We start from the raw sequence: 12,819 nt of genomic DNA on the forward strand, positions 1-12,819 counted from the left end.
CCAAGCACCTAGAACCTGTGCCCCTGTGAGTGCTTGGTAAGTGACAGGACAAAGAAGGGATTTCATTTGCACCACCCTCAGATTAATAGTTCTCCTCTCTTGTCCCCTGGCTGGCCTTTGATGTCTCTTAAGAAACAGCACAGTTGTTTGTTGGAGTAGTTCTTCCTTCTCTACCAGTGTCTTTCTCTTTTGAAACGTGAAGATTGCTCCAGCTCCTTGATGAAGATGCCGTGTGCCTTTGAAGCACGTCCCTCTGTCCTCTCTCCACTCTAACATGGGTCAGATGTCTACACTGCGCAGTACACTAACCTTTGTCTTTAAGAGCAAAGTGGAAAGGACTTATCCCAGAATCCAGAATCCCTTGTTTTATAAAGGATTTAAAAATCGTGTGCCCACCTTCTCCATGTTAAGGTTAAGAAAACTGCAACCCCCAGAGCTCATAGCTCAAGGCCATCCACTAATGAGTGACACTGCAAATACTAGCACTGAGCTCTTGATTCACACGCAGAAACATTAAAAATAACTTTTCCCAGGGATTTGATGTCCTACTTAAATAGAATACTAAAATGAAAAAAAAAAATCCGCCTCAGATAGAAAGAATAAACTTATTTTCAGAACTAAGGAGTTTTTGAAGACCATGTTTGTCCTAAATTACAAACGCAGAAAGTACCAACATATCTATTAACATGTGCAACTAATATTTCTGAAAGATAATCTCTGGCCTCGATCAGTGTTGTATCAGAGTTTAAATTGACTTCCTACTAGTGAAGTCCAGGTACTAGCGTGGCCGTCTCTCACCTGGCCCAGTGCAGACATTGGTGCTCCCGTGCTGTGTTTACCTTATGTAGCTTAGCATTATAGTTAGGACATAGATGGCATCTACCTATGTTATAGTCAGGTCTGAGCTGAACATTTAGAATTTATTCTTGCACCAAAGCATTCTCTATAATTTAGGTAGAAATATTTTAAAATGTAAATTAGCTAGATCTTTATGTCCTGTGTGCTCTGCGGAGATACTCAGCTTTGTAAGATCCTCCCATCCGCACCCTCTGCCTTCCTCCCTCCCTCTTTTCCATCCTTCCTTCTTTTACCAAAACACAAAGTGAATTTTTTTGGAGGACTGCATATGAGGAAATTAACTGTCTAAACCAGAATTTGTCTCTCCCAATGTAAGATATTACAATGACGTGTACTTCCAAAGCCAGCCCTACAGTGACGCCAGTCCCCCCAGCAGCCTCAGTAACTTCTGTAAGGTGGAAAAGTACAACCTCATCCAAATACGGTGATTCATAATCCAGTCTATTAGAGATCAAATAATCCGTGAGATTAACGCTGTGGCATCTTTTTACATTAGGCTAATATGCCAGTCTCAGGTACTGTTTCAAACAAGGCGCTTAATAGTTATTTATTGCAGCATTTGGCATTTAGTGGCATTTTCACATTTTGACCTATGCTCCATTTTATTGTGATTTTATCATAGTAGGAATTACTAATAAGCTACTTTTAGTTCTCCATCTTTTAGTAAGTTGATAGTATACCTTGGATTTGTGAACACATCATGAAGCATCACTTTGTAAAGAAAGACAACTATTATGAAAGTAATAATACAGTATCTGATTGTTATATTTAGATTAAATCCAGAATTTAAAATTTTAATTGTGTAAGTAAAATTGGACGACTTAGAAAAGAAAGAGAACAGGGCTAGGATATTGGAATAAGCTTCTAGCTGGCAATAATAGATCATTTTCTTACCAATTCACTTTAGAACAGCTTCTCCAGTGAAGAAGAAAGTTAGCTCTGGTCACATCTCTGAAAGCGAAGCCTTTTTTATAATCAAGTCTGTTAAAACAGGCGTCGGCCTGAGTTTCAGCAGCTGGAGGCAGCTGCTACCCCCACAGCCCACTAGCCTGCCTGATAAAATGACCTCCTGTGAGCACAGTGCCACAAAGTGCAAGCTGCCTGTCCGCCATGACCTTCATTTCATTAGCTTCTTACACTACTGAGCAGAACACAGAAACAAATCTGCATGGCAGAAATTTCTTGAGATTTTATTGCTGTGGACCAACATTCTTAATTATAAAAGACATAAATTCAGTGCTCAGTTATGTAAAATGTTATAAACTGGATATGCAAAACTTTATCTACTTGCTACTTATTAAATTGATTCTCAGTATATATTAAACTAATCTTAATATTTTAATGACTATGCAGTTCATTAAAAATAAATATTTACTTATATGTAAAAAATCTTATATATAAGTAATTATATTAATATATAAATAAGCAAAATTATAATTCTGCTGGCTATTAAAAAGTATAATAAAATAGAAATTTTGAATAATTTCATGACATTTTAGATATGAGCACCCAAGTAGTCAGGTTTTGGACACTCACCAAATAGGCTCTGGCTACAAGGACACTCTCAGGTACTACTAAAGGATTTAACCCAGTTTAGAGGAACCCTTGATTCGTCCAGCAACATAAATTAATGTGACTTTTAAAAGAAGACCATATAATACAATCAAAACATGTAAAGAAGTTTTACCTTTGAAATTTATTGTTAACCTTATAATAAACTCAGAATGGGAAAAGACCAACAAAGTATTTTTGACTATAGACTACCCCTAGAAAGCAAAACTCTTTGCAGTCTTATGTAGAACAGAATTAGATGGGTGAAATTTGATAACTTTAAAATTATTAGTGAAGACCGATAATTATTTATAATTTATTCAAAAGTATACACACAGAACCTATCTTGTATAATAAAATAACCACCAAGCCTCCTTTTCAGACATTTACTGGGATTAATTTACCTGTTTCTTTATCTTGTCTTTGGCAGTTAGATATCATTATTTTAAAAATCATATTTTTAGTTGCTGCAGTTAGTCATGTTTGGTGCTTTCACATTTCCTGTGGAAAGTTCCCAGGTGTCAGGGTGAATCTCCTCTGGGAGCTTTTACTGAAAACAGCCACATAGGAGAATGATTGATGTATGATTTGTTTTTAAGATTTGTTTTACATTGTTCTGATTTTTGGTTTGTTTGTTTGTCTTCAATAGCCCTTTATGTCACCTCGGTACCCTGGAGGCCCAAGGCCCCCATTGAGGATACCTAATCAGGTAAGATTTACATGCTACTTCAAATTTTAAAAAGATTTTGAAAATATCACAAGTGTTTCTTTTTATATAAAAATCTAACATCATCTGTTATCCCCACTGATAGCTGCTTCTGGGAATGTGTAATCTCCTTGAAGGTTGCATAGGCAGCCTTTGCGCTGACTGACTTTTTGTTAAGTTTTGTTGGAACACAGAAACACATGTATCCACATGCTTTATCCGTTACTATTTACACAGCTTTAGGAGACATGCTGTATGTAGCTTGCAACACTGCAAGGTTTACTACCTCCGTATTTCCAGAAAATGATTGACTCACTTGTGGAGCTAACTTCAGTAACTGTTGATCATCCTCTAGGTGAAATTTCCTATAATTTCTTTAGTTTCTTTTCATGTGCTAGAAAATTCATGTACATGTGCCTTGTCACAATGGCATGTCAGATAGGGAATTAGATGCTTCCTGAAGACAAAGTCTAAATATTTAACAATACATGTTTCAGTTTTCAATTTCAAGAATTTTAAATTCTAAGTATTTCAATTTCATGTTGTTTTTAACAAAGATAAGTTATTTACTAAAGGGGATAAAGCACCTTTTTATTTGTCAAGAGTTTATAGTTATCATACTAAAATCTGTGCACCCAAAGAAGCTAAACAAGGAAGAGGACCCTGGTAAGATGATCAGTCCTCACTCAGAAAGGCAAATGGGAAGGACATAGGAAGAGGGAGAAAACAGGACAGGAGCCTACCACAGAGGGCCTCTGAAAGACTCTACCTAGCAGTGTATCAAAGCAGAGGCTGAGACTCATAGCCAAACCTTGGACAGAATGTAGGAAATCTTATGAAAGAAAGGAGAGTTAGAAAGACCTGGAGGGGACAGGAACTCCACAAAGAGAGAGAGAAAAAAAAATCTGGGCTCAGGGTCTTTACTCCAACGAAGGACCATGCATGTAGATAACCTAGAACCCCTGAGCCCTGGCAGCTCAGTCTCCAAATGGGTTCCCTAGTAATGGGAACAGAAGGTGTCTCTGACATGAACTCAGTGGCTGGCTCTTTGTTCACCTTCCCCTGAGTGGGGAACAGCTTTACCAGGCCTCAGAGGAAGGCAATGCAGCCAGTCCTGATGAGACCTGGTAGGCTAGGGTCAGATGGAAGGGGAGAAGGACCTCCCCTATCAGTGGACTGGGGGAGGGGCATTGGTATAGAAGAGGAAGGAAGGGTGGGATTGGGAAGGGACGAGGGAGGGGCTACAGCTGGGATACAAAGTGAATAAACTGTAATTAATAAAAAAATAAATTAAAAAAGAGTTCATAGTTTTGTTTTGGATGTGGGTAGTGTGCATAGTTGTAGTACAATAAAAAAATTAAATGATTAACAGTGTGTCAGTTGCTCAGTCATGTGAAGACTATAGTTTTCTCTCAAAATGAAGTAAAATCATTTTAAATTCCCTTTTCCATTTTTGCTCTTTATTTGTGCATTTTTTTCACCTTGAAAAACAGAACAAGAAGGTTGCAATTATTAATTCACTTGTCCCAACAAAATTTTGGCTCTCTTATCCATTTATACTGAAATTACGCTGAGCCAGGCATCGTGGTGCATACCTATAATCCCAGCACTTAGGACTTTGAAATCTAAACAGCGAGTTCCATAGCAACCAGAGCTATGTAGATAGACCTTCTCTCAAAAACAGAGGAAGGAATAGAGGGAGGGAGGGAAGAAAGGAAGGAAAAGAAATGAAGGAAGGAAGAAAGGAATAGAGAGAGAAAGAGAAATTATGCTGTGGCTGCTTCAGGGAGGTCCAGCACCCGGGCTTGCCTCCAGATGGGGCCTGTGGAGTGCTTCAGTGCCTAGCAGTCCTCACATCAGCAGCTAGAGTTTTTCATTTGCAGACAGGATGTGCATGCAGTTTCATGGATCAGAAAACATGCCATGAAAGAAGGTAGAGAAAGTACACAGATGCCAAGAGCACCAACATGTGGGAATCTTATTTTTCTCTGTAGATGAACCTGGATGTATCAACATTTACTTATATAGGAGTCTGAGTCTTTTAATTTTCATTTTTAAGAATAAAATCGTATACTGTCTGTTGGTTTAAATGTTTCAAATATTCCACCCATATAGATAGATAGATAGATAGATAGATAGATAGATAGATAGATAGATAGATATTGATATAAGAGAGTCCTGAAAATCTGAATTAGGAATCTGTGAATCCTAGTATAAATATATTATTAAAATACCTTTATTCTGAATTAGGAAACTGTGAGATCCTAGTATAAATATATTATTAAAATACCTTTATTCTGTAGAAATGATGACACGATGATGCATTTGTTAGAATTATATTCATTTGATGCCATTTCATTGTCATGGGACAAGCCTGAGGACAATGGTTGAATTCCCAGAACCCATCTAAAAGCTGGATTTAGTGTTGGACAGGATTAGCCTGGTCCTGACACTCTAGAGACAGAGATACGGGAATCTTCAAAGCAAGCTGGCTGGCTAAACTAGTCCAGTCAGTTAGCTAGCTCTACATCCAGTGAGGGGCTTTCCTCAGTGAGAAAGGCGCAGAGCAATCAAAGAAAACACCTGGCCTCGACCTCTCTCCTCAGTACATATGTGTGCACATGTGCCGTCACACACATGAACTTATGTTACAATATGCATACACAGATGCTATGAATGCATACAGAAGATCCTGTGTTAAGTCTCATAATCTATAGAATTAACAAAATAAAATACAAACTGAAGCAATCTGTATTTACAGAGATTGTTTAAATACTTTTGACAAAATGTCACCAAATAGCCCAAGTTGACTTCAAAATCTTGATCCTCCTGCCTCATCCTCCTGAGCGCTCAGGTTAAGATGGAGTCTGGTATTTGAAAGCTCGAAAAAATAACCATGTAATCACTTTTTTTAAAGAAGTAATCAGAAATAGAATATAATACTTGCTGTAAGGGTGTTCTCCTCTAGAATCTGACAACATTCATGTTGATACATTTTTAGACATTACTTTCTTTTACAAGTGGCTCCTTTGTACCTCCTGCCATACACACTTTCACTAAATTATGTTAATTCAGACATAGAGTAACTTTCATTTACACTATTTTTCAACTAATCATATCAAAAACTAAACAATTCAAAACTAAAATGATGATATGTTTAATATATTTAGGAGCATGAACTCTTCAAGCAAACATCAGTTTTCAAGTTGGCTATTCTTAGTTAAAGCAGAATTAGCATAACTTTTTGTTGACAAATTGTAATGATGCCTATTGAGCAAATATATTAACATATTATACTTATGTTTCATTTAAGTTGATTGTAATATAATGAAACATTTTCTTGTTAGTAGACCACACAAAGTAGAAACAAATAGTGAAGTGTCCCCATTCAGTGGTTCTGGTGGTTGCCCTGCATGTGTGAAAGGCACTCTTTAATGGACAGGACTGCTACAACTTATGTTACTAGTTCTAAGGTTACGTGTTTAAGTTTCCCTGAAGTATTTTATGGTTCTGCATTAAATATACAATGTCTTCTTATTGGTTTATTGATAGGATTGAGTATTTGGAATAAGCCATGCTGCTACTTTGTTGGAAAGCACAGAAGTAGGCAATTGTGTCTAAAATGATGAACGTCAGGTAACAAAAGTATACAATGGAGTAGAAAATAAATGTGTGTGAAGAGAGTCATGAAACAAAAATTAAGTCCACAAGTGTACATCGCTCAGTTTTAGCTGGACCGACTCAGCTCTCAGACGGTGCCCCCTCCGTCACTGAAACATCCTTAACCTGAAGTGACGCAACTCTTTATATTTCTCATGGATAAACTGTCTGAACAGAAAAGCCAACACTGTTATGAAATCAAAATAGTGCAGAGACTATACATGCATGAGGGACACCAAGAATAAGCTAATGTCTATAGATCCCTGGAATTGCTTTCATCCTCGCCATTCTTAAAGCAGATACAGGAGTTGAGATTGCTTGCACAAGACGCTAGTGTCCATTTTCTATGCCATGGTTAAATGTGATACTCTAAAAACAGAAAGTATCTGCACATAGTATCCAAGTCCTCAGGAATTCCTGTGGATTATCAGATGAGCACTTGAAGAAAGTATGATGCAAATAGTGAAATCATATACATATATTAAGAGATATGATGTAGAATAAATCTACTGGAGTGCTGCTATGACTACTAACCAATGTAAGGAAGAAGGCATAAATTATGTAAATACATCATTGCAGCCTCATTTTTTTACAAGCTCTTTGTCCCCGTCACATATACTCATATTGTGAAAAGAGATCATGGACCATATACTTTATTTCTGAGTTGTCAGGTTATGAGTGATTTTTTTTATTATTTTATTTTATTTTTATAAATTACAGTTTATTCACTTTATATCCCAGCTGTAGCCCCTCCCCCCATGCCCTCCCAGTCCTACCCTCCCTCCCTCTTCTTCACCAATGCCCCTCCCCCAGTCCAATGATAGGGTAGGTCCTCCTCCCCTTCTATCTGACCCTAGTCTATCAGGTCTCATCAGGACTGGCTGCATTGTCTTCCTCTGTGGCCTGGTAAGGCTGCTCCCCCATCAAGTGGAGGTGATCAAAGAGCTAGCCCCTGAGTTCATGTCAGAGACAGTCCCTGTTTCTATTATTGGGGAACCCTCTTGGACACTGAGCTGCCATGGGCTACTTCTGTACAGGAGTTCTAAGTTTATCTCCTGGCATGGTCCTTGTGTGGAGTATCAGTCTCAGAAAAGACCCCTGTGCCCAGATTTTTTGGTTCTGTTGCTCTCCTTGTGGAGCTGCTGTTCCCTCCAGGTCTTTCCCCCTTCTTTCATAAGATTCCCTGCACTCTGCAAAAAGTTTGACTATGAATCTCATGAAATTGGCAGGCAAATGGTGGGATCTAGAAATGATCATCCTGAGTGAGGTATCCCAGAAGCAGAAAGACACACATGTTATATACTCACTGATAAGTGGATATTAGACATATAATATAGGTTAATCATACTGAAATCTCTACACCTAAGGAAGCTAATCAAGAAAGAGGACCCTGGTAAGATGCTCAATCTTTATTTAGAAAGGCAAACGAGAGAGATATCAGGAGAGGGAGAAAACAGGGAACAGGACAGGAGCCTATCACAGAGGCCTCTGGAAGACTCTATCCAGCAGGGTATCAAGCAGCTGCTGAGGGATTTTACTATTTGAAAGCTTGAGTGTTTCTGCAGTTCACATTGAGCAGGCAGTATACTTGTGACTCGAGAAAACACTAACTGTGCACATGGAGAAATGAAATGTTATTCTTGGACTAAGACTAACCTTTTAAAATACGTAATACATGATTCTTGTAACGGGATGGAGACAGATGAAATGACACTAAGGGTAAGTGACTCCTAAAGAGACTTAGGACTTTTCAGATAAGTAAGAACCGACTGACATTTGACACAGAGAAAGAGATGTTGAGACAGTTGTAATTCCAGCTCTTGAGAGGCAGAGGCAAGAGGATTATCATGAGTTCAAGGTCAGCCAGGGTTGCATAGTGAGATCTTGATGCATAAAACAAAAATGTAAACATTTACTTAGAAATTGAAGTTTTACCATACCACCATGAACCCAAGTTGCTTACATTTCAGACCGCACGCTCTTCATAACATGCCCTCTTACTGAGGACAAGCATGCTTTGTGCATCTTTTATAGGTATTTTTTTCAATCTTTGTAAAACATTTTATATGTGAAGCTTGGCTTTTATTTAGTGCTGTTGGTATGAAATATACCGTTTCCTGCTGCATAGAGAGCAGTCCATTGTATTGAGTAAGTCACACCCGCTGTCCTGCTGCGGCTACGAAGAGTCTGCACATCTGCCTTCAGATAGTACACCTCTTCAGTGGAAGCGGATGGCTGTTGGCAAACTGCGTTCAAAAGGCCATTCTCAACCACAGAATGGGAATTACAGTAATCATATTTGAAATTGTTATTTAAACAGCAGTAAAAGAATATTATTTCCTTATGATTTTGAATTTATATTGGAGTATATGAATTTTTTTCAACTATTTTTTTCCTTGTAAGGCAAAGGAAGCAGGGAAAAAAGTATAGTATGTTTGGGGGAGAGTATGTTCTCCTTCCAACCCAAGAAAAGCTTACTCTGTGAATACAACATGGGCTTCCCAGATCAACACATGATTGTATTAAAGTTTCGGGTGTAGTGTGCACCTCAGAAGTAACATGTCCTTACCTTTCTAGTCATTTTATTTTAGATATATATTTTTTTAATTTTTTATTTAACTTTTATTAATTACACTTTATTCTTTTTGTATCCCCCCATAAGCCCCTCCTTCCTCCCCTCCTGGTCCCACCCTCCCCCCCTTTCTGCATGCATGCCCCTCCCCAAGTCCACTGATAGGGGAGGTCCTCCTTCTTTCTGATCTTTTTTTTTTTTGTTCTTCTCAATGCAGTTTATTCAGGAACCTTGAACAGTCTTCTGACCCTGGGGAAAGCCAGCCCACAGCTTAAATAGCCTCTGGGTAGCCAACCCCAGCGTGCCTCGTGGGCAATGCAGATAGGTCCACATACAGGGAAGCAAGCCAGATCCTCAGCCTTAGCCAAATATGGAGTTGTTTGTGACAGAGAGCACTCACCATCGGGAAGGCGGAAGGCGGAAACCAGCTCCATCTTTAAGGCGCGGCATTACACAGCTTTCTACAGTTCCCCCTTTTTGTTTTAGACGCATCAGGCAAGAGTAGAGGTCTGATCTCTGATATTAGAAATAAATTGGGACTTTGTACCGATGTTCATTTAGGTGTCATCCACCCAAAGAGCATCAGACCCGTCTGATACCTTTTTCTCAGAGGCGGGACCTGGGGCATCAACCCGCATGCAATCAGACTTGCTCTTCTCTGGGTCCAAAGCGGCTGACCCTGAGTGCAGTGCTTAGCCTCGCATCCTGAGCGTAACATTTTAGCTTTTTATGGTAGCCAACCATGCTTGGGGAGACTGTCCTGCTTCAATGGCTGTAAAGGCCTGAATGGTCATGGCTACATTACGCTGTTGTGAGACTCTAATCTTGCATATACACCACAGGCAAACCAAGGAGACCAACACCAGAAGGCCTGCTAACGCTCCCATGCCCGCCCATTCCTTCAGATGATTCATGGCTGCAGCAATCCATGATGATAATCCTGTGGCTAGTCCTGCGTCCACTCTGGTAGAATTTGCCGTAACAATGGCCACTCTCAGCTGCTCCATCGTAGTATCGAATTCTCCAGTCCAATTACCTAAAATATAGCTAGACAATTGTTTAGACAGATTTGCAGCACAGGGAAAATTCTCATGTTGTATGCTAGTGACACAAAGTCCAGCATACTTCCATTGACAGCCAAGGTGAGCGATTTGCCATAGGGTATCAATTTGCTCCTGCACGAGGTCAATCCTCTGATTGAACACCATCAAGTCTTCTTTTAGAGATATATTTTTAAAAATGAATTGTGGCATATTCAGTTAGAAATATAATAGTATATACAAAATATGTCTCAGAAGATAATTGAGCAGATATTTGTTGAGGTTTATAGATATGGGCACCATTCTCAGTGAGGTCATAAATGGGTGACTAAACTAATTATCTTTTTAATTAGTATACAAAGTATTAGATACCATAAGTCATTTTTAACAAAGCTGTTCATAGTAAACTGTCTATCCCTCCCGTCTCCCCATCCTGTGCTCCTGACCCTCCCTTGTTGCCTCCCACCCCATTTTCTTTGTCACTTTCATGTCCTGTGTGTCCTGTTGCTCATCCTCAGACTTCCTTATTACCTATTTTACCCTCTTTGGGGCTCCTTTATAATATTTGTTATGCCTGATCCATATTCATTCTCTCTTTCCCCTCCTCTCTGTCTGTCTGTCTCTTTCCCTTCCCCCCTTCTCTTTTACACACATGCACACACACGCCTCCACCATGCCCACACATGCCACATCACATGCTTATGTACACATACATTACAGTCCAGGATTCATATATGAGGCAGAACATGCTGTTTTTCTTTTTGAGTCACCTCAGTTAACATTATACATTCTAAGTCTATCCATTTTTCCTGCAGATTTTCTGATTTCCCTTTTCTTCACAGCTGAGTAGTACTCTGTTGTGCATATGTACCCAAAGATGCAAAATTGGAAGTGAGGATCTTGTCTAAACTACTTAGAATTTAAACTACTTAAATTGTACATGGATAACTTCAGATGAGTCTATTCTTCTGTCAATGGACTTCTAGGATGGTTTATCTCCTTGCTTTTATGAATAGAGTAACATAAACAAGCTATGTAAGAATCTCCGTGCTGGGATGTGGACCCTGTAGGTGTGTGCCCGAGAGTGGTGTAGTTGAGCTGCACAGTAGTTACAGCTTTCCTTTTCTGAGGAACCGCCACACTGAAGTTCATAGTGTCCGTCTGAGGCTCCACGCCATCGACATGAATAGACGTTCCTCTTTCCTTACAACCTCACCATGATTTTTGTTAGATTTCTTTGTGATGGCCGTTCTGATCAGAATGAGATGGTCTCTCAAAGTAGTTTTAAATTGCTTCCCCTGATGACTAGGGACTTTTTTTTAAAAAGTTTTTTACTGACCATTTGTGTTTCTTTTGGGCTGAAGAGATGGCTCAGTCGTTAAGAGCACTGTCTGTTCTTCCAAAGGACCCAGGTTCAATTCCCAGCACCCCACATGGCAGCTCACAGCTGTCTGTGATTCCAGTTCCAGGTGGTCCAACACCCATATACCGCACATAAAATAAAAATAAATAAATTATTATTTTTTTAAAAAAAAGGATAGTACTGAGGACAACAGACTCATTATGTATTTGATGTTCTGTTTTTGTTTTTGTTTTTTTGAGAACTGTTGAATTTATGAGCCCATTTGTTGATAGACAGTTCTTTATAAATTCTAAATATTAGGCCTCTTTGTACAAATGAGGCTTCTGTACATTGTTGTTTCATCTCTAGGTCCTCTGTTTTGTTTTACTGGTTGGCTTCTTCCAATCCCTGGGTGAGGCAACTTTGTTAAGTTGCGTCCAGTTATGCTCTTTCTATTTAGAATGGTTTTAGCTCTTCGTGGTAGTCTTAGGTAGGTTGTCTTCTCTTATGATATAAAAAACATGACCTAAAGCAGCCTGCGGAGGAAAGGCTTTGTTTGGGGATGTCAGGGTAGGAAGTCTGGCCAGGAACTGAAGCAGAAGCCACAAGAGAGTGCTGTGTGGTAGCTTGCTCCTCATAGCTTGCTCAGCTTTCTTTCACGCCTAGGACCAGTCCAGGGGTGCAACGACATATAGCAAGCTGCCCATCGGCCATCAATTAAGAAAATGTACCACACACTCCTGCAGGCCAAACTGATGGAGGCATTTCTCTGCTCAATGACTCTAGGCGTGTCAAGTTGACATAAAACTAGCCAGGACAACTGACCTCTTGTAAAGTTTACACACAAACTCATGACTATTCAACGAGAACCCTCTTTTTCTTCATTTGTATTCAAGATGGCATAACATTGCAATTACAATATAAAACGTCCCAACTTCCAAAAGTTCCACAGCCTTTCAAAATTCAAATTTTAAGGTCTCTTCAAAGTACCCAAAATCTTTTTCAAAGTTCAAAGTTCCTAGAAAATACCCAAAGTTTCTCTAAAATATCCAAGTATAAAATATTGTAAGTCTCTGAAACCCAAGGTCTG

The 12,819-nt window shown here is 39.2% G+C and overlaps 1 protein-coding gene across 9 annotated transcripts in view; it reads left to right on the forward strand.

Annotated features, from left to right (window-relative positions):
* Ssbp2 (single stranded DNA binding protein 2) overlaps nt 1-12,819 on the forward strand; it is a 281,368-nt gene that overhangs the window by 227,005 nt on the left and 41,544 nt on the right. For all 9 annotated transcript variants that reach the window (XM_060377758.1, XM_060377754.1, XM_060377756.1 and 6 more), the window contains one exon: nt 3,059-3,118. In XM_060377758.1, the coding sequence (XP_060233741.1) occupies nt 3,059-3,118 (60 nt within the window). The remainder of the gene's footprint in view (nt 1-3,058; nt 3,119-12,819) is intronic.

The sequence above is a fragment of the Meriones unguiculatus genome, chromosome 2 (assembly GCF_030254825.1).
Source record: "Meriones unguiculatus strain TT.TT164.6M chromosome 2, Bangor_MerUng_6.1, whole genome shotgun sequence".
NCBI classification, from domain to species: domain Eukaryota; kingdom Metazoa; phylum Chordata; class Mammalia; order Rodentia; family Muridae; genus Meriones; species Meriones unguiculatus.